The sequence below is a fragment of the Dromaius novaehollandiae genome, chromosome 3, assembly GCF_036370855.1.
Source record: "Dromaius novaehollandiae isolate bDroNov1 chromosome 3, bDroNov1.hap1, whole genome shotgun sequence".
NCBI classification, from domain to species: domain Eukaryota; kingdom Metazoa; phylum Chordata; class Aves; order Casuariiformes; family Dromaiidae; genus Dromaius; species Dromaius novaehollandiae.
The window spans coordinates 107,957,865-107,980,596 of record NC_088100.1 but is presented as its reverse complement, the minus strand read 5'-3'; the positions used below and the strand labels follow the sequence as shown (position 1 = coordinate 107,980,596).

Here is a 22,732-nt window from a genome sequence, read left to right as displayed (position 1 = left end):
TTCCTGCTGAAGAATTTTTCTTCAAGGTTGCTAACTGATTTAGAAATGTTAGCTAGCAGTGAAGGCCTAGTTCTACTCCTTTTATTTTAGGCTATTTATTAAGATACTAGTTTGTCAAATGAGATTTGCTGCTGTTTTCAGCCCATGCTTAGATAGTTGAGCTACACTACCTATTATATTGACTATATTCATCGCAGTTGGAAAATTTTAGCTCTTCAAGAGCAGAATACTACTTTAAATTTTTGCTCTAGACTTTTACTTTTTCAGAGTGGGTTTGCTTTCTTAAACTTGTGACCAGGGTAACAAAATGCCCAGGCAGAGATGGCCAGGGCTATAGCTCTGCCCATCTCTACATGTACGGTTTATCTAATAGGAAGTACCATAGACATAATAGAAGCAATCTCCCTAAGCTTACTTTCAAATATATTTTTCTCCCTTTCCTGTCAAACATGAAAATTGCTGTAATACCAGTGTCAGCTGAAGTCTGATCTTGTCCTTTTCAGAGCATCAACAAAATAGGTGGTTGCAAACACACTCCTTTCTAAGGAGATAGTGGGGAGCAATAGCAGAGCAAAAAAAACATTTCAGCTAACAATGGTAAAAGGGGCGTGTTCTGCATGAGGGGAGTAGATAGAGCTATAGCTCTAATTAGCAAACAAGTAAAAGATCAAGAAGGTAGGACTCCTATATCCTTTTCTCTAGCGTTTAACCCTTTGCTGACGTAATTCCAACCCTGCCAACAAAATGCAGACAACACACTGAAAAACCTGTTTCCTTCTTTACTGAAGGTAATGGGTACAGCACCATTATAAGGGAGCAGCTCAGCTATGGTGGAACCATTGCATTTATATAATTTCTTACAGTCACTAGAAAGATATTTATACCTTGACTGTTGTATGCATCTGAAGTGCTTGCAATTAATGCTTCTAGTTTATCCTATACTCCAAGTGGTAACTGCTTGACAAGATTTAGAAGTAGAACAATGCTATATAAATATCAGGTCTAAGGATTCATATGAGCTGCTTCATAAATTCACTTAAAGTGAAGAGTTTATAAGCCATTGGTCCAGGAACAACGCATGTCCTTTAGTTTGGTGTATTCAAATGTATTTTAAAATCCCGGATCCCAGGAAGTTGTCTGTCCAACTTCTTTTTCTTCATAACAGATAATTTCATCTCCAACATTGAAATCTATATCCTTGTCTAAACTTAAGCCACAATCCATACCAGTTTTTATTATCTGGACATCAGCTTTATGATGCTTCAGTGATGATAAGGATCCTACAAAGAGAAAAAATGTCAAAGAAAAATAGAGACCCCACTGACATCGCAGTACATAAGTGTTTTGGTTTCCTCTCAAACAGTTTCCTTCTGTGGCTACATGGTGAAACTGTAAGCAAGGAAAACTAGGGACAATAACCACTTGCAGTTGATTAAAGTCTGGAAGTCAGATATCCATCCCTTTCAGTAGGTAAACTGTGTGTTGCTACTGCTTTCCTATCAAGAGTTGGTAGTGAGAAAAAGGTCTGGATAACAGAGTACAGTGAGGTTGCAGCTTTTCTCTAGTTGGGGCAAAACCATCCTAAATAGTACATGGGATTGCATGATGAGATGCATGCACACATTTTGCACTGACTTCCCAGGGAAATACCCATATCTAATACCAAATATGAACAAACATTGCTTTTGTAGCAATTAAACTTACCTTTCCAAATAACATCTCCCTTACGGATTAACTTAAATTTCATCTTTTTGTCTAGCTGCCCCTTGTGTACTCTGCACCCAGCTACTGGAACTTTACTTTTTCCTACTGTTACAGAGAAGGTGTCAAGTACAGAAGCTTCCCCTGAAAGAAAAAAAAATAGAGTGTATGAAATACAAGAGAGTGAAGTACAAGCTACTATTAATTAGAACCAAGCTACACTCTTCCACTTATTAAGCTTTATAAGAAAAAAGAAAAGCAGATACAAAAGAATACTAAGTATTCAATATAGTAGGAACACTTAATTGGAAAATAAGGGCATATCATGAAGCAAAGATGTATTTACAACTCAGTGAAAACTCACCTATTGTATTTTCCACCATAGATGGTGGTAATCTGCTATTTAGCTCATGTTTTACATCTTCAATAAGATGATAGATGATATTGTGAATTTTAATTTTTATTCCCTTCTTAGCAGCCAGCTTTTTAATAGTTTCATTGGCTTTCACACTGAATCCATATACAACACCTGAAAAATAATTAGCAGCTGATGACTACAAGAGATCATTGCTTTTCAAACAGTAGGTGAAATTCTGCTGCATTTATTCTGTAATGTTAAACTTGCAGCACAGCCTAAAATTAGCAGTCACCAATACAAGAAACACCATTTTATATATGCTTCCCTTTTAAAGGGGGGAGCATTTGTCTCCCTTGCTTGTTGCATTCAGCACATCCACTACTTTTAACCTTGTACCAAAACAATTATGCTCAAAGAAAAAGCCCTCATAAGAAGTTCTGTCATGACAGAACTGAAAGTATCAAAGCGAAAATTCTTATGCACAGCTCATCAGAGCATATGGCACTACTTAAAGGAAAAGGACTCCTCACCTTTTGCCTAGAAAAAGTTTGATTGTTTAGCCTAAGTCTGAAGTGAACCCTAATTCATTCTCACCACTTATAGGTGAGGCCAGATCCAACGACAACAAATCAACAACCCTCTACCCTTTACTGCATGTGAGGAGCAGGGGGTAGGAATGGGTACTAAACTAGTACAACCTTTCCAATGACCTTCCTGAGCAAAAGGAAGTTCTCCTTTTTTTATACTATATCTAGTATACTGGTACACTACTTTTCTGGCTTCTTTGCTCTGCTAGAGCAGAATAAAGCAACTAGAGTGAGGAGTCAGAGTTTTCAAGCATTGTATGTCATTATTAAACAATTAAGTCAGATTTTTTCCTTTTCATTAGAGTTCTAGCCTTCCCTACCTGCACTGGTCTTCAGTGTTGAAGAACACATTTTTAAGTTTCATGTAATTTTACATTAAAGATAATGCTAATTATTACAAAGAAAACAAAATCAGAATGAATAAATACCATTTCATTAGAGAGGAAAAGATTTTGTACTAATTGTAAATTGATATTTAAACATGCACTCACCATTAAAAGCTTCAGCAAGACTTACATCAGTTTCACTGATATCTCCCATTCCAAAATGAATGATATCCAGTTTACATTCACTGTCAGCATCATAGCTGTCCAGAATGTTTAGAATAGCTTCGACAGATCCATCTACATCACCTGTATATATAAACAATACTACTATTGACTTTTATATAACTCAAATTAATACTGAAGTAGAATAAAGACAGACAACTGCAGGCTATACGATATAATCATAATCTTTTTATATCTAGCATTCTCACAATATTTTCAACAGTAGGCTAAAACATACATATATATAAAAACAAGGGTGTTCATTCTAAAAAGTAAATAAATACAAGAGCAGCAGAGGCTCTGTATCTGCTGTCATTTTCAGGTCAAGCTTGCATAGTTTTCAGCTACTATTATTCGCTACGTGTAGAGTACAGAACGTGAGGCAAAACTAAGTTCCTCCTGCCCCATTTTATCTAATATATAGTTGTTTTGTACTCCATTCTGTCAATGCAATACTGCTGCTTGCATAGCTTGTGTTTATATAGCTATACATACACATATACATATTCACATATATATACACACACACACATAAATGAGGACATCCTAGCAAACTACACACCTGCGTGTCCACAGCCCTATTACTGAAACTTAAACCTTGACTTTGTAAGTATTTATGCATGGAAGTAACCTTACACACATAAGCCACTGAATCTACTGAGATTCCTTTTATGTGTAGGAGTTACTCGTGCACTTCAGTTTTACAGGATCACTTTAGTGGGCTGATGAAGCATGAGCTAGAGCAGAATCTCAACACCTGTTTCCACAGCCCTGATGGTAGTTACCCAACAGATGCATCTACATCACCTGAACATATAAACAGCACTATTATTAACTTCCTATAAACCAAAGCAAGTAATGCTGAAGTAAAATGAAAAATGACACAATAACTCTAGATTGTAAAATAGAATCAAAGCCACCAAAGAGAAGACATGAAACTAAAGTTCTAACAGGAAGCCTGCCAATTAAACATACCATATTTTCATTTTAATTTTTCAAAGGAGCTTTACTATGGCCAGTAAATTTGCTTACATTATCTCCCCATTCTACATGAAGGATATCTTTTTTTTTAAACCAGAAAGCTGTTCCTCAATTAAACTGATTGCTGTTTGGCACAAGAATAGAATTATCATGTGTCCTATTTATTAGAATATCTTCAAGAAGTGCTGACCATACAGATCTATTTTCAGCACACCTAGCAGCAATAGTATCTTTGGCACTGCCCCTCTTGATTTCTGTAGCGAAGCATAAGGAAGAACTGAAGACCAACAACTCTCCATCAATGACAGCTTCTAAGGAAGAGGACACAGGTGAGTTGGGAGAGAGAGAACAAAGGCTGTAGTACCCATAACATAACTTGAAGACTGACTGTTGAGTAAGGAACCATTCTTTCGTCTTTGATAATACTGCTTCTGCTGAGGACTAATAAGCAGTTATTTGGCTGAGGACGGGCAAGCGGAGCTGTACTTGAAAGACTGCAAGAACCACCCAAAACTACATCCATCAGCACTATCACGGATAGGTCAAATACAAAGCCCCAGAAACTTGGAATCAGACATTTTAAGATTTTGTCTGGGTTTGAGGAAGGAGATACATGATGCTGTACACAAGGAAAGGAAGGAAATAAATTAAAAAAAAAAAAAAACCTGAATTATTTCTTAACTTTGTTAGACCAGACAGAATGCTTAACTAAGATAACCAACAACAATGTTCTAAACTATAAAAGAGATTCAACCAAATTGCTTTAAATTGTACTCTGCAAAGTTCCAGCCTGCAGCCATGAAAAACAAAGCAAAGCTGGTCCCTGATTACCCACACTCAGCCTCAGGGACTGAGGGACCACAGTGCAGGTACAACTCATGTTCTGCTGTTCAAGAAAATGTGATCTTACTAGATGTACCAAAACAGGGGAATCTGTGCAGGCAGCAGAATTTGAAGACCATCAGTTGTCTTAAGATTTTAAATTAAGCCTGATAAGGTTTAGTTGCAATTGCAACTGAATCAAATTAAGAAAATCAACTTAAAATTCCAAATATTGTTTGAAATTTGAACTACACAGCATCTACTACCCAAAACTCATATCCTCCTTCTCTGGCTTCCCGATCTCATGGTTACATGTTCACGCTGTGTCTCTTCCATTTTGCACAAGTTCTGGCCAAACCCAATGCACTTATGCTCCAAGTCTGTCTATCCCCTTTGTCCTTCACACATTATTGTGGCGTATCATGCTGGCATTCATGTGGCTTTTACTTAGGAGTTCCTAGATAAGGGGGTTAGGCTCAGAAATTTTCCTGTTGCTCTGCCCTTGCTGGAAGCACACTATTCCTGACTGCTGGATGTTTTCTGATGCCCCTCCCCTTACTGAGAAAGATTCAATATTATGTTTAATGTTATTATATTATTCTGCTCAAGTGGCATTTTAACCCCACTTCTGATAATAGAAATTCTGTTAATGTTTTAGAACTATGCTTCAGATCAGAGAAGCACGAAAAGAATGGAACAGAATATGACAGTACCTTTAACAATTACTGATAGCACATTTTTGTCAATCTCTGTTCTCTCTTTTGGCTTTGAACACATGAGATGTTTGTTAGCCTTGTACAGCACTGCCTTTCTCTGTCTCCAGGTCAGATGGGCTAGCTTCTGTTGCTTCTTCTCATACTCCGTCCTGTGTTCCTTTTGCTTTGCTTCGATAACTTCCGAATCCCTTTTCATCTTCTCCTGTTGTTCAACATAGTTTCTCCAAGCCACAACTTGGTGTGCCTTTTGCTGGGCAAAGAGAGACAGAAATTCTCTTTTAAAACACGGCACTGGAAAACTCCACATTAATGATTTTTCAATCTTTCATGTTTTCTCTACAGATTTATTAATTTTCTTTCACATTTAACAATAAATTTTGCCACAAAGATGCAGAAAACTAGCACTAGCTACAGCAACATGATTCAAGTCTTATTTTTAAGATATCTCTGATACCATTCATTCTTTCAAATAGTATCTGTCCAGCTCTCTAAACACCTATTCCAAGTAAACGACATGCACATTCTTTTGTCAGAATCTAATTATCTCTCATTCCAGAATTAAAAACACTAACACCATTAAGTACTAGATTGTTTTCTAGGTAAGGTTATAACGAGGTCAAGTAAAAGAGAAAAACAGTCTTCTGTGCCTTTGGAAAGGGAACACATTAGAACATATCCCAGATAATCCAAAAAGAAGCTGTTTAGTACTGCAGTCATTGCAAACAAGGCATAAGAGGAAGGCAGGATGACCATGAGAAGCACAAGGAATGAACCAAAGGTGACTTATCTTCTGCTGAAGCAACAGTCCACTTTCATTGTGTGATTTATAAAGTAGGTTTACCTGGATGCATGGAGAGGAGGGGAGGACATAAGGGTCTGGCACACCAGAGGTGGTGGGTGGTAAAGGGAGAAAGAAAGGGACAATGTGCAAATCTTTATTCCTCATACAAAATGCCTAGCTCAGGCTACATTTAATACCCATGCCTGGCCTTCATCTTTTGTCACATTATCTTGTTTTTTCAGAGTGAAAGCTACCACTTATTCCTCACTCAGCTCCTGCCGCCTATCCACTTTACCACAATATGAATCTTCCATTAAACAGTTCTTACTGTACCTCAGATTCTACTTCAATGATTTCATCTCCTGCTGAAGGGACTTCCTTCCAGCCCATGATTTCCACTGGGATGCCTGGAGAGGCTGCATCTACGGCTTTGCCATTCTCGTCAAACATGAAACGCACTTTTGCCCAGGTCTTCCCTGCAACTAAAACGCAGCCTTTTCTCAGAGTTCCTCTTTGGATGATGGCTGTGGTAACTGGACTAGTGAAGAGCAGAAAGAGAGAAGGAAAAAATAATGTACAAAAATAACATCTCATTTTCATAGCTATGGTAGGTAAGCAAAGACAAAACAGTGTACTTGTGATTACAGGCAAAATATTCTTATGACACAATCTACTATCATGCTACGAGAGTGTTAGAAGTGAAGCGCAAAAAAACCCAGAAGCATATTGTACTCTTTCCATTTTTGTAGATTAATAAAGAATTTCGCATATTCAACTTTCAAATACAGACTGATTTCACATGCTAAGTGAAATCTCAGTCTTTTTCTCTGGGCCAGAAAGCACATGACTCACTTAAGCTCATATTTATACAGGTGAAAATAAATAAATAAATAAATACATATATGTGTGTGTGTATATACACATACACACACAGAGATATATATTTGTTAACAGTTTTCCAATATTCAGTTTATGTTTAAGAAGTGGAACAAATCTTGTTTATAGAGAACCTGCAAAAAGGCTCAAAATATTTTAAAGAGTAAAATGTCATATAATTTTTGATAAGTTGTTTATAACATAACTATTATTTTATGATTATTCATTTGATCACCCCTCCTGATAATGACTTTTAAAAATACATCTGCATTTTAAAATGTTTCCTGTGCAGACAATATTTCATTTCTGTGGTATGATGAAATTTGCTTCATCAGTTTGTAACTTCATTTTCTGGCTCTCATGCTGTAAAACTACATTTCAACAATTTAGTTACAAACACTGCAAAAAAGACTGTTAAAGTTTTGTCCAACTTTTTTTTAAAATACAATGTTAAACCTCAATATTGAGGTATTAACCAGCTGAACACTATCTCTGCATTCTTACAAACTGCTCCATTAAAGTTGCGAAGACAACAGATGACCTACCCTTTTCCTTTGTCTTTCCGAGACTCAATTACAGTCCCCTCTACCAGACCTGTGGAATCCGCCTTCAGTTCTAACATCTCTGCTAAAGCAACTGTTGCCTCTGCTAAAACCATCAGATTTTCACCCTGTACAGAATCATAAGTAGTAAAGGAAGTGCCTTGTTAAAATAAGATCAGAAGTTGTAATCTTAGTGCCAACTTCCCCCATTTAATTCAGAACTTCTAATCATGCGATACGGTCCAACAGCATAGGTCCCTTTGCCATTAAGGCAGCACAGCACTAAAATAACAAACTATTAAGACTGCTGTGTTGTCAGTCCCAAACACAAGAAACAAACATTAGAAAGCACAGCTCCCCTCCTCTCTGTCCATAGTATCAGGATTAATAAAAGGCACAATAAAGTTTAAATCTTTACATGAATGAATTACGTTTCTGGAAAATATTTTTTAGTTTAATGGAATCATTAACACTAACTGAAAAAAAGGCAGAAGGCTGGTTTGGGAGTTAGCATATACTTTTTTTCCCCATTTCAAAAATCAGAGTTGGAAACCTCATTCTCACAACAAAATAGCTGTCTGCAGCCCTTCAGAACTTTCACATATTCTCTCTTTAATTAAAGAAAAGATGCAGAAAGAGACCTTTCAATTTTCTGCTACAGGCATACTAGGGATGACAAGCAATTCTTGAAAAGAACAGCCAACCTGAAACCTGATGATATCTACAACCAATTCAAGACTCCAGGACAGCAAAGATATAAAATTACATTGAGGTGTTCGTGTTGATCTGTTTTCTTTTTCCTTCTTTGTTCTAATCACATTTTGTTCTCAGAATAAGAGAGAGAAGCTGTCAGTCAGAAGACCCAGCTTTGTGGGAATTAGGGCAACAAGCTTGCTACAGAGGTGAACAGAGATTTTTACATATACATTTATTTAAAGAAGCGTAAGGCCACAACTTCAGATGGTCTTGAATTTATCTGAAATTTTAGAATATGCTTGGGGTGCACAGGAAGACAGCAATAAGCCTAAGATACTGCTGCATCAGTTTCAACAAGGCTGCTTTGGCCACTACAAAACTAAAGGCAAGTATTAAAGTTCAGATTTCAGTTTAGTTTTTAGCTATCGGTTGTCTGCAAGTCTACAAGAAAACTCTGTCTCCAAGTGTGTTAGGAAGATATTTATATCCCCATTCGAATGTTTATCTTCATGCACAGCATTATCACCATTTTGGACTAACCTTACACAGAAAACAAATATCTATAATAACTGGGATTAATCTGAAAAATATCCACTAAAATTTCCAGAAGAAAAATGAGATATTATTGGTCACTAAAGGTCTGAGCCTCAAAACATGACAGCAATATGTTCCAAGGATTCTGGTGACAGCCAGCAGCGCTTTAGCTAATGTAAGGTGTCCAATCAAACACCAGGAAGCTAAGCATTCATTTTCCAACTGCCAAGTAAAAATGTGGCTGTATGCACATACTGGATATCTATGAACGTGGTGACCATTTGTTCCACCAAACCTTTACCTTGAGTGCAGAAATATTTACAGCTTGAACATCACCTCCAAACTCTTCACAAACCACATCGTGAGCCAGCAATTCCTTCTTCACTCTTTCAGGATCAGCTTCAGGTTTGTCACATTTGTTAATAGCGAGGATAAGAGGAACTACAAAGAAAGAACATACAAACACATTACCAACATAACAAGCACTTACCGCAGTCCCAAGGCAGCATTTGCCCAACCTACACACGCTGTGCAAGTGGAGATGGGAAAGCAACTTTTCCTCATTCCCATCTGTAAAGCAAGAAGTTCAAGGCCAGGGAATGCTGCATGACACAGGCCTCAGACTTGCTCAAAGAATCCTGCCACTAGAACAGCTGCAGTAATAGGTTACAGCAGGTTACGAGACCAAAAAAAGTTTACTTGATGCCTATTCCCTGAGCAACCTTAGGAAGCCCTTGAAAACTGGGCTACGAGAAGTAGGCTGGATGAATTATCCTAGCAGAAAAAAAATGGAGGCCAAATATTACTGCCATTGGAGTTTGCTAACATTATGCAGCAGAACAGACTGGAAGATCACAGTACCCATGCAACAGTGTAATTCAGTTGCCTAAACATTGACATTCAGTGGCATTTTAGACATTCAAACATACTTCAAACAATCACACAAAAAGCTGTCAGATATGACAAAATTCTTCACAGCACTCTACAATGATCCATATAGCCAAGCTGGCAGTAGCGGCAGTTCTCAGTACCTACATCACTTACACACAGCCAAGAAAACTGATCATAAGAATAACAACAAGTGAAAAAGGCCAGAGCAGCTCTAACTTCTCACATCGTTTTCAGTTTAACTGGAAATTAAGTTGTTTCACATTTCCACCAAAATAACTTCATATTTTTCTTCCTTTTTAAAGTTCAAGTAATCAAACCTTAGATCACAAAGTAATCAAACTGACTGGACACATGCAAAATGAAAAATATAGCAAATTGGCAAACTGTAGCAAATTCAATGAAAGAGAGCTTGTTACAATACGTTAAAGGTCCTTATAGAAGTTTTTCACTTGAAAAAGGGTCTTTTAATAAACACTTTTGTTCTAGATGCAACCGGAAAAAAATGGAAGAAACCGTAATTTTACAAGATGTTTCTGGTACTGTAAGATTTCAGATTTTTTTTCTGAAGGATCTTACAGAGTTTCTCTTGGAAACAGCTTGTATTTACTACTAAGGTTTTCTCTGCGATCCACTGAGGCAGATCTGGTCTATGGATTCTTTCAACTCCGGATACCACTAAAGATTATTCTTCTCTCATTTCCCTTCAAAATCATGGAATTTTACCATTCTGTGTACACAAAGTTTACTCCTCTCACCACTTACATTCATATGAATAGGTAATTTCCTTGTTTATCGGGAAAAAGAGTCAATTTTCCCTTTGTGATAATTTGCAACACTATTTAGAGTAGCATCCCAATATAGTGAATCTGTTGTTATCTAGATGACAATACCACAGTAACATTATTAAAATCTACAGAAATCAAGATAAAATATAGAAAAATAATATAGACAATAATGAGTATCACCAACCACAGTCCTGTGCAAAAAAACCTAAGGTTTCTAAATTGATAACTTCAGAGCAACTTAGAAACGATTCTAGATCGCAGTATGTCGTGGAGACAACAGCTATGAAAACAGAGATACCTTATTATAAAGCCACTTAATCAAATTAAATTTCACTTCCCTGTTTGATGAACAAGGTTAGCATCTTTAGGATTCTAGAGAACTATGCTCTTTAAAACATGACCCATACATTCTGCCACTAAGAACTTAATGAAGTCATGAAAGGGCAATGCGATACTCTTGACAACTGCACATACAAACTGCAAAGCACTGAGTGTGTATTTAATATTCCCTTTAAAGAATGGCAACTGCCTTTCTGGCAAATCTGCAAGTCACTAAGTCTGCAGACACATAAATGTTTTGTTATCTTAATGTATTACTGTAATGTTCAGTATATTTTTGGACACTTTCCCAGGGGAGGAGACAGGACTAGGACAGTTGGTTCCCAAACTCTATGGATGCTAATTCAAGGAGTTTCTTCCAAGAGATGAATAGACATTTGTTTACAACATATTCATTATGTGAATCGCACACATCTTGTATATTAGCTTTGTGTACTGGGCTTGCCACTCACTTAAAAATGAAATACTAACAAGACAAACACTGTACCTCCAGCATTTTTAGCATGTTGGATGGATTCTATAGTTTGTTCCATTACTCCATCTTCTGCTGCTACAACTAGTATGACAATATCGGTAACATTGGTACCTCTCGCTCGCATAGCTGAAAAAGCTGCATGTCCAGGAGTATCAAGAAAAGTTATCTTTTCCCCAGAAGGCAAATGCACTGTGAACACACACATACATGGTACATTTTAAAAGCAGTATTTCACATAGCTTGCTTTGACCTATCCCAAGTCAAACATCACACCTTTAAGAACCTTTTTTAAAAATAAAGAGAGAGTTTAGGCAGACAGATAACAGTTGGCATGGAGATCAAGGGTGTTTGTACCTCATAGGGAGGAGGAGAAAAAAAAAAAAAAAAAGTATGCTGGGATCTTTCATAATCCAAAATAATCTAAATATTATTTCTATTGTACAGACAATACACTTCACAGTTCCATCCACACATCATTGTTTATGATTTCTCTTTTCAATTTCTATATATTAACTGTGTACATCAACACATTTCCCTCCCCCCTCCCCCCTCCCCCCCCCCCCCCAATAAACTGTCAGAAAATCAGCCGATCACACATGATGGACAGCAAGCTATTTTTACACACACATGCACACTTAAATCATACCCAGAAAAGCACCAATGTGTTGTGTAATGCCTCCTGCTTCCATTGATGCCACCTGAGTTTTTCGCAGACTGTCAAGTAAAGTTGTTTTCCCATGATCAACATGGCCCAGTATAGTAACAACTGCAGGCCGGGGGGTTAATACCGCTGGGTCTGCAGGAGGCCTACAATTAGAACAAAACCATGTTTTGTAAATACCAAAAATGTTTACTAAGTCACATTCCATGAACAGTCATTTACCAGAACGTAGTGATGAGCAGGTCAGCCTTGCTTCCCCCCATACAAAAACATAATCACAGATCCTAGCTACATCATGCAGTCTGCCCTCTTAGCACTCAGTCTTACTTCCACATCAATTACTACAGCAATTCAGTAAATTAAAGAACCAGCTTTCCTAAAAAAAAAAAAAAAAAAAAACCACAAAACCACTTAAATCAAATCAGAGCATCAGATTTACGGGAAAAGAAATCAAAACAGTAAACTGTACCTTTTAAATATTATTAGATCATGACCATACCAGGTATCATTAACATACTATTCAAGAAAGAAAGCATAGTATATGAAAAACACTTGCAGAAACAAAGAGTTAAAAACAGTCAAAAAAACCAGTTCACATTTTACCTTTTTACAGCATCCGTATTTTCTTTTTCTTTTTCTTCTTTCAGTTTTGCTGATTTATACTTCATTCCCGATTTTTTAACAATTAACTTGATGTAGTCTTCATATAAGATAGAATCTGGTTCTAGTGAATCAAAGTCAATATCTGTGTATAGTAGGGCTTCATATATATGATCTAAAGAAAAGATGAATACAATTAACAATTCTTCATCCATCAAAAAATACGTGCAACAGAAATACCCTTTAATATCACTCAGACTTTCTTCATTAGTAATTGATACCTTGCAAATAAATTTAATTCACAAAGCATTTTTGCTTCAGTTACATTTATGTAAAGGTTCCTGTTGCACTACATACTCACAACAATCTGATTCGGAAAGGTTTAGTGAAAATGATTGCCTCATTAAATGCTAAGATATTATTTTTCACTCAGATTTTCATAGCTTATTTCCCATTAATTCCTAAGAAGAAAACGACTGAAACTGACCTGAACCAAATAGCTAACAAATGATTCAGGAAGGAAAGAAATTTGCTAAGTCTCTTCATATTCCACCTTCTTTGGTAGCAGAAACACAGGACATATTTTACAAGTCTATCTCAGAAACACACAGCCAGACAGGACAGGCATTTCGGTACAGGTACAATCTACCTTGCTAAAAAAGGGACTAGTAATCGCTTACCAATACCATCTTAGCACATCTTTGCCCTTACTGGTCATGAAAACATCATGATTGATTGAACCGTAATAGTTGTAATGCATCTCAAACAACAGAACAGGCTCTCACCTACATCTTTACCCATAGCTCTTGCAAGTTCTTCAACAGTCATTTTCTGCCTTATCTCAACTTCACCTTTTGTCAATGGCAATTTCTTTCTGTTCTTTTTCTTCTCCTACATGGAATTAGACAGGTATATAGGAACACATAGCTGGCATAAACTAAGAAATAATAAAAACAACATTAAAGAGACAATGACCTTACATGATATGTTGTAAACACATCTTTTTATCTACATTACAAATGAATTACAATAAATGAATCATTTAAAACATCACACTGAATGTTTAAAATATCATGTATTTTTTTCTTCATTTTTCACAGCAAGGAAAATTTAACAAAATTTTCATTTTTGTTTATGATCATTTTCTCCTGCCCCTGCAAGAGTCATGATACTGCAGGTACAAATACTGCAAGCGAACATTTGAGACGGAGTCACAATACACTCCTACATACATTAGTACATTTTATCTTACAAAATTATAATACTTCTCGATACTCATAATTACATGAATCCTGTTCACAAGAAGCTTACTACATATAAAGGTTCCATTTTTGTAATGAAAATGTTCAAAGTGATTTCTTGTGCTTTGAAATTTCACACAGAAACAGAGATTACTGAATTCCATTAATTACCTCCTTTGTAGCTAGATGTCTGTAATGTGGTAAGGCAACACTGATTAATTTGTCTGTTTGCCAGAGCTGTGGGTACAGATGAACGGACCATATGGGATACACAGATGACTGTACAGGCTTCCATTGTGTTCTGTAAACTTTTCTGTGGGACAGAGCATGCAGCTGCCTGCAAGCACAGCGTAACTGGAACAGATTTTCAAACTTCAGTATCAACCCCCAATTCATTTCTTCACTGAAAACAAAAAGGACATGTTGAAATACAGCCTCAAAGCTGAAATGTGCTATTTCCTATGATAATACTGATAAGGTCGAGAAGCTCAAACATTATAATGTTTCAAAACAGGCATTTTCTAATACTGTAAAAGTTGAAATACTTAGTAACTGTCCCAGTTATTCAGTTTCCCTAAAGGCTCCACCTTCCCCCACTTTCACTATGTTTATTAATCATGTCACAGCTTACAAATCATTCCTGTTTTTTTGCTGATCATCTTTAGTATAAATTACTGAAATCTCCACTTTGAGTTCTGCAACACTTTGAGATTTCCACTTTTCTGGCTATACTGAGGTAACCTACCTCTCTAAGCCAGTAAAGCAAATCTGCAAAACCCTGTTTACATGAGCATACAACAATACTAGAAGACTGTGGCATTGTAATAAAATCTGTTTTGTTACATGGATGGAGATGTTCTTCCAGGTTAAGACATGGCTTCGAAAATAATCTTTACGAGATGCTTCTCTCACATCATCTTACATCTTGTTTTAACTACCTCAATTTTGTTTTGTTACTCTTTTAACTATTCTGTACAATATCCTATACAAACTTCTCTTCTTGCTCAAAATTGGCTGTTTCATAGCTCCCATCTACTTCTCCACTGTTATACTTCTGTTTTCCTTACTCAGTGACCCCTTTCTCAATACCTTCTATATCCTCTCTCAGAGATGCTTTTGTACCATCTTCCAAGGAGCTCCAAACACTTTGAAATGCTATTCTCAGAATGCCTGCTGTTCCCTTAAAAACACTGCTGTATCAAGAAACCTACAAGAAGTAAGCAGAAGGCAAAGTAATCAACCAGCAACCTATTTGCTTCTCCCTAAAAAGAACCTGACAGGGATGGAAGTAGTAAAGCTGTGGAACTGTCACAAGACACCGTTTACACTAAAAGCTGACTTAAAAGGTTACGGCAAGACTGGACAAGTTCACAGAGAAAAAATCCACTCGAGGTTACAAGCTGCTAAGAAACCACTCCCGGCTCTCCGAGCCCTTGAGTCACAAATGGCCATCAGGGAAGCGTCCCTCGATCTCACACTGTGCTTGGGCTCTTCGTTTTGGCTGGAACCGCACCCAGGCCGCAAGCTTTCACCCCAGGCACAAGCACACCTGCCCGAGAAGCAGCCGCACCCTGCCGTTAACGGGACTACGCCGCAACCACGCGAACCACGGTGCCCCCTGAAGCTGGCAGCCCAGGGGGCAGCGCAGCACCCGCGGCCTATCACCGGCAGGCCCCTCCCCCCGCCGCGGGCAGCGGATATCCGGGTGAGGCTCCGGGACCACCCCGGCCGCGGGCAGGCCTCGCCTCTCCGCAGCTGGGGCCGCGCACAGCGCCTCCCTGGGTTCTCCGCCATCAGGCCGCCGACGGGCCCGGGCGGTCCCTCGTCCTCCGCGCCGCGGCTGGGGGGAGGGGGGCAACCCAACGATCCCCGCGCGCCACCAACGGCCGCCTCGGCGCTCCCCCCCTCCGCTTCCCGCTCCTTCCACCTGCCGGAAGCGCCCTCGGCGCGGACACCGGATGTCGCGGCAGCACGTGGCGCCCGGGGGCGGTGCGCCGCTGGGGCGCGCATGCGCGCCGCAGAAAGGCAGCCGCTGCCGGAGGGCGACAGCCCCGCGCTGCGCAGGCGCAGTGGCGCCTGGCGGCGCGCGCGCTTAACGGCTGGGCGGGCTGTGGGGGCGGGGCGATGCGGAGGCCTCGGGAGCCCGCCGGGCGCCGCCGTGAGGCAGCGGGTCTTCGGCTGGTCACGTCCGGCCGCCTCGATGCGCAGCGCAGCGCGCGCCGGAAGCAGATGGTGACCTGGCACAGACTTAACAAAAACAAATCATTTAACGCTTGCCAAGGGCTTTCTGCATAAAATTGTGCACAAGCGTCAAGGTGTTTGCGAGAAAATTCAGGCTGCTTCATTTCTGAGTAGTCATAATTGTATATGCTTGAATTTCAGGTTCTCTTGCATACCAGGAAAAAAAATTGCTTTTCTTTGCAATCTATTTCCACCCACCCCCAATCTAAAGTTTTTAAAATGGCTGAAGTTATTTTTTTTAATAGGAGTTCTAATTTGGCATCTGTAAAATAACATCAGTTTAATAGACTAGAAAAAATCCTAAGAGGGAGGTTTGTAAATAGTTTTTGAAAAATCCTTAATGTTCCCTTTTTAATACCATTTGTACAACCCAGAGATAATCCCAGTTACATCATAAGACATCCTTTAATCTTAGGGTGCTCTTGGGACAGTACTGTTTTTATAGTGATCTATATATACATCTGGCTATTGCAAATTGTGTTATGAGTAATAACTATAATATCTTCCCCGTAGGTTCAGACTGTGCATTTTACATGTACTGCATGTAGCACAGAGCTTGCAGTAGTTCACACAACCACTTTTCTACGCTTAAAATAGGCAGTAGCTACAGCTTTGGCTGCCCTCGGTATCTTGCTACTCTTCATATTTGCCTGTTTGGTCCTTCGTGATACTGAGTACTGACAAAAAGCACATCCTGCATTTTTGAAGGCACAATCTGCCAATGAATTTCCTAGGTACAATCTGAAAAATTAAAATGCACAGGGTCATTTAGGGAGAGTTTCTCTACCCTTAGTCTAGAAGACTTGAGGAAGTTTTCACAACTATAACCAAAAAAAAAAACAGCAAAAAAGAAAAAAATATTCTTGCATGTATAAGCAAACTAAGAAAATGGGAAAAAATAAAACTAATAACCATTTAAACTTAAGCCTGCTTTCTGTTGTTTGTGAATGTACATTGTGCCACTACTGCACAAGGTGGTCTCCCCCTGCCTTTTTCTTAAGGATAGATTGTGTAGTTCTTCAGCTGTGTCTGTGAATTAAAATCTCTCCTGAAAGGAAATTAACATAAGGCTGATCTGCACAAGGTGTGCATCATCACAGCTGTGCATAGACTCCCAAAATTTGAGTTGGCTGCAGCTTGTAATTGCTAACACCTCAGTTTCTCCAAATATAAAAAGGGAAAAATATTCTGAAAACTAAACCATGGTAAAAACACTACAGTACTTAAATGTCAAAGGTTGTAGGAAAGACCCAAAGATGACATATAATATGGCTTATAACATCCACTTCCCTGGTAAAGCAGCTTGCATTTCTGAGCACATTCTTGAATAGATTTAACCCTTCTTGTCATACTCATAGCTAGAAGATAGGTTTATACAACTAATTGTCCCTGCAAATTACTTCTATTCATCTATCTGCAGAGCATGAAACAGACATCTTAGATACTATTCAAAATCTTATTTTATGATTTTATGATAAGGACCTCAGCAACCCGATCTCAGTTGGCCTTGCTTTGAGTTTGACCAGATGACCAAGACTGCTAATTATTTGAAGCGCACCGTGTTCACGCACTTTAGATCTAACTTAAAAAAAAATCCTAACTTAGAACTATTACAAGATTATTGCATTAACACAGTCATTATATTTAAGTCTGAAGCTTAGGGCTTTTTTCTTATCCAAAGTTAATGCAAATGCATTCAATTTACAGCTAGCTTCTTGCTTAAAAACTGTTCACAGGTCTTATTTGCTGGCAAATCCAGCCCTGTATTCTTCATCAGAACGTATCAACTTCCAGAATAGCTTCTGAATTCTTAATCGAGGCTGGCAAATCACTCTGAAATGGGAAAGGTAAATCTCACAGGCTCTGCACAAGTCTCCCTAGCACAGGAGACACAAAACTCAAGACGTTGCATTTACGCTGGCAGAGAAAGGGGTCTTCCTCGGCAGCTGAGGCCGCTGCTGCCCTGGCCTTGGGGGATCTGCTCGCTCCACAGCAGCTCTCCTCAGTCGCGTCCAGCCTCTGCTACTTCACAGAGACGCGACTGCAGCAAAGAGACGCTCTAGTTTCTCGTGTGAAAGGCAGAGGAAGAACACTGTACTGTGAAAACGCTCAGGAAAGGTTGTGCCTTAGCATCTCCTCCGTAACGTCAAAGCTAACGCGTGGTGACGTGTGGGTGGCGTGGCGGGTGGGTGGCGTGGCGGGTGGGCGGCGCGGCGGGGGCAGCGGGCTGCCATGGCTGCGCCGAGGCCGCCACAGGCTGCGGGAGGTGCTGGAGCAGCACCTGCGGGGCTTGGGCATCACCACCGTCACGGCGGAGCACCCCCAGGTAGGCCCGGGCGTGGGCCGGGGCCACGGGTGGGGGGCAGCCCGGCCAGCCCGGCAGTGCCCGCGTGGCTAGGAGCAGGGCCGTCCGGAGGGGGAGGGAGAAATCCGCCCCTGAAGCCTGTCACTTTTAAAAGCACGTTAGGGACTTGCACAGCTGTGTGCATTAACGAGTTACTCTGCTTAAAATCCTTTCCAGGTACCTTTGCAATTTAAACATTCCAAGAGTAGTTTTAGCAATGCTTTTTCCTTACATCCTTAGGATTTTTTTTTTTTTTTCAGTGCAGAAATTAAGTTCTACTTATGACAGGACAAAATAGATTACAGGACAGATTAGACTTTTTTTTTTTTTTTTTAAACATAACTAAGTATCAATCTTGAAGTTATCAAAATTTGTGTTTCCCTTAAAGTGTACTTACGAATCCCAAGCCTAGCAGAAAAGTTTTGTAACTGTTTCAAGAATATGCGCTAGGTCATTCCCCTTAGGACTTTGTGGCTCACACCCCAGCTGGCAAAACTCCCTTTTCCCCTCTAATTCCCCTGTTTCAAGAGCTACAGCATGCTGATGGACTACTTGATAGTGAATTTCTCAGCATGTAAGTCCACCAGTCAAGGGTGGACTGGTGCACTCCAGTGCAAAACCCCAGTCTAGAAAATGCAATAGCTGCACAATCCTTTCCAAATTTCTTCCTCACTCCCAATTCAAAATACATATCATATCATAAAATACATATCATAACGATCCATGTATGGTGGATCTGCACAAGACAGTGCTGTCAGAGCTGCCTTTTTCCCCTTTTGAAGTGTGATACGCTTGCTGTATACATCAGAGAGAAATGATTGAGAAAGTCTGTAAGACCAGTATGTCACATTTTATTTGTGTTCTTTTAAAATTTCTTCATAAAAGGGTACAGTTTTTAGGCTGAGTATAACATTCAGGATTTTCTAAATACTTAACAAAAGATACCTGTCAATAAGCAACTAAAAATCTAATGGGATATAGAGTCTCACACTATACTAATTTTATTTTCCAGGTATTCACTGTTGAAGAAATGATGCCCTATGTCCAACACATGAAAGGAGGTCACAGTAAAAATCTTTTTCTTAAAGACAAAAAGAAGAAAGGGTTCTGGTTGGTAACTGTTCTACACAACAGGCAGATTGATTTGAACGCTCTTGCTAAAAAACTGAGGGTTGGGAGTGGAAATCTAAGATTTGCTAATGAAAATGCCATGTTGGAAAAATTAAAAGTGGGCCAAGGATGTGCAACACCACTAGCCCTCTTCTGTGACCAAGGAGATGTGAAGTTTGTACTGGATGCTGGCTTTCTGGAAGATGGCCATGAAAGGGTATATTTTCATCCAATGACAAATTCTGCAACCATGGGATTAAGCCCTGAAGACTTTCTGAAGTTTGTGAAATCAACAGGACACGATCCAATAATCATACATTTTGATGAAAATATTAAGTAGATAAATTTCACATTTTTATTGTTAGGCATAGATTTTATAGAACAAAACTAGTGGAATTTTCATTACAAATACAATTTGAAAAAATAGGCATGCTTCTCTTTTTTTCAATTACCTAAATCTGTCTTCTATAATCTGGTGAAAAAAATACTGTCTTCAGATTATTAAAAGTTCAACAGAATATTCTTTATGAGAAAAGATGCTTGCATTCTGCCACTAAGTAACCAGTGGGTAGAAAAAGGTTTTATTTAAATAATGTTATAGTGTTTAATAATAAAACTGATAAAACCGGAACTTTCAATATGTTGTACTGGGCTTGAAATGCTGAAACTTAAGAAAACATCATCAAGAAATACTGAATTAAGTTAAAGTTCTAAAATATTCTGCAATACGCTTAGAACAGAGATGTCTAGATTGTGTACCTGCGCCCATCTATCCTCTACTATATTGCTTTCCTTTTATTATTTTTACCTAGAGGAAAAAAAAAACCCCAAACCTTCCTTATGCTACCCAACACATACTTGATTGTCTATACTTGTAGCTGCATTTTCACTTTCACAGTATCCTGCGCTTGGAAAACTTTAAGAGTATTCTTCCATTAATTCCAGATGGCACGGCCACTAAATGTCCCATTAAGACAGTGTGCCTCATTCATTTTTAGAGCCTCTCCAAAAATGGCAGAATGTGAGGGAGTAATCTAAAAGCAGATTATACAGGGGCGTCAATCACTGGTACTAGCCTCTCTTCTGGCAGAACAGCTCTAAGGAATAATTGTGTTGCAGGTTCCTGGCTGGGTATAGTATTTACTGGTGATAACTGAAAAGAAAGTTAATACAAGCAGGAACTGTATTAACTTTTGTGTACAATTTCTACTGATTCATGTACCAGTGGAGAACATGCATGTTCTCTGCTGTTACTGTAGCCTAAGCCAGCATACAGGAAACACCTATAGAAACAGCAGATATGCCAGAGATACTCCCTTCTGCACAGGAGAAGGGGACTGCATGTAGAAACATCCATGTCTTTTAAGAGGTTGTGGGGAGAGGCTGATTTGGCATTAAATAGATGATATATATTTAGTATAGAAAAGCATCTACTCTCACAAGAACAAGACCAACACATTCTCAACATTAAATTTTTAATCTAATTCCTTCTCCTCTCCTGCCCAAATGAATAAACCCCCTTTCAAATAGATTTTCTTCGTATCAAAGATGGAGAAGCAGAAACTCCACAAAGTCCAGTAAATATACTGTGCCAACGAGTACCCATATAAAACCCAAGGATAAGGGAGTTCTGAAAGTGAGGGACAAAATTTGAAGGTGACTGCAAAAAGGGCTGTTGAAAACAGCCTAATGAAAACATCTACTTCATGTAAGAAATATGCCTAGAAGGCAAGCAGTAGCAAGAACACAGGTTGAGACAGAAAATAAAAATAAATGTAATACAGAAAATGGAACAAAAGACGACATAAAAAGATTTGCAATCTTGGATTACTGTTTGCTACTAATGATAAAAGGAAACATTTCAAATAAACACAACGCAAAAACCAGCCAAGGTGACTCTGTTTCATTATATACGGCCGGGACTGTTTTATGAGCTGAGAACAGCAACAGTTATGTTCTTTTCTACTAAGAAAATGAGATATTAAATTCTATAGAATGAACAAGTACCATTAACAAGGTAAAGAAAAAGCATTTTCTAGGGCAAGGCAAGTTACTTGACAAACAACACAGTTTCCTTCATTTAGAAGATTTTGGCACCTGTTTTCAGAGATGTGAACTAATCTAGAAAACACTCCATGATACAGCAGTTCAAATTCTCCTGTCTAGAGAGATACAAACCAATCCCATCTATACTGGCAGTTTTATAAAATGGAAATAATGTGACCCAAAAATGTTCAACAAATAGAAACCTATAGGAAGTTACTAGAAAGCTGTCCAGATACATGTGATTTTACATTTTTTTGTTAAACAGAAAACTGAAAGGAACATCTAATATTTGGGAAGCAAGTTGATTAATGAACTGCCTATAGAACTCTGGATTGATAAATGCATTACTAGAATAGTGAGATGTTAAGATACAGGCTTAAGCATCTGTAAAAGTTAAAATTTTCTTACCCTCTGCCTGACACTCACCCTCCCTTCCCTTTAAGGTTTCTTCTTTGAGGCACCCCAAATCCTTTATCACTTCGAAAAAAAATTACAGAGTAAATATGATTTGTCAATTTTGTTTTTTAAATCCAGAAAGCTTTAAATGTGAAAGACAGTGAGTTTTAAAGACATAGGTATAATAGTACAGTTTATTATGCTTCACAAATCTTAAAGTCTCTATAACCTAAAATTTAATTATGTTCCTCCTTGGAAAGTGATTCTGAGGCTTGTCTCAGCCAAAATAATGGCCACACAAAATCAAAGCTTCAAATACTGCACTTGGGAAATTTGTAATTATTTCTTTTTGTATTTACTTAGGTCTTTTTAAAATAATACTATAACAATGTATAGTTCAAAGCTACTGGTCTTCACAAATAAACACCACCACGAAACAAACCACACACTGTCCAAAAGAA

General features: G+C 38.6%; 2 protein-coding genes across 7 annotated transcripts; one reads left to right on the top strand and one right to left on the bottom strand.

Annotated features, from left to right (window-relative positions):
- Positions 1–764: 764 nt before the first annotated feature.
- Positions 765–16,212, bottom strand: MTIF2 (mitochondrial translational initiation factor 2). Of its 6 annotated transcripts, XM_064509751.1 has the most exons (15): positions 16,062–16,187; positions 15,224–15,341; positions 14,306–14,537; positions 13,679–13,784; positions 12,897–13,068; positions 12,279–12,439; positions 11,645–11,821; positions 9,444–9,583; positions 7,916–8,040; positions 6,828–7,032; positions 5,711–5,963; positions 3,138–3,278; positions 2,066–2,230; positions 1,705–1,845; positions 765–1,280 (listed from the first exon to the last, which is right to left on the bottom strand). In XM_064509751.1, the coding sequence occupies exons 3-15, from the start codon at positions 14,528–14,530 to the stop codon at positions 1,111–1,113; spliced, it is 2,181 nt and encodes a 726-aa protein (XP_064365821.1). In that variant the 5' UTR covers positions 14,531–14,537; positions 15,224–15,341; positions 16,062–16,187; the 3' UTR covers positions 765–1,110. The 6 variants fall into 6 exon arrangements, with proteins under 6 accessions (XP_064365821.1, XP_064365819.1, XP_064365823.1 ...); XM_064509749.1 differs by lacking the exon at positions 15,224–15,341 and having other exon boundaries at positions 16,062–16,212; XM_064509753.1 differs by lacking the exon at positions 15,224–15,341 and having other exon boundaries at positions 16,066–16,181.
- LOC112988108 (uncharacterized) lies at positions 16,143–20,467 on the top strand. The gene is made up of 3 exons (XM_026108355.2): positions 16,143–16,366; positions 18,236–18,701; positions 19,732–20,467. Exons 1-3 carry the CDS (start codon positions 16,143–16,145, stop codon positions 20,167–20,169), a joined length of 1,128 nt encoding a protein of 375 aa, XP_025964140.2. The 3' UTR covers positions 20,170–20,467.
- The last annotated feature ends 2,265 nt before the right edge of the window (positions 20,468–22,732 follow it).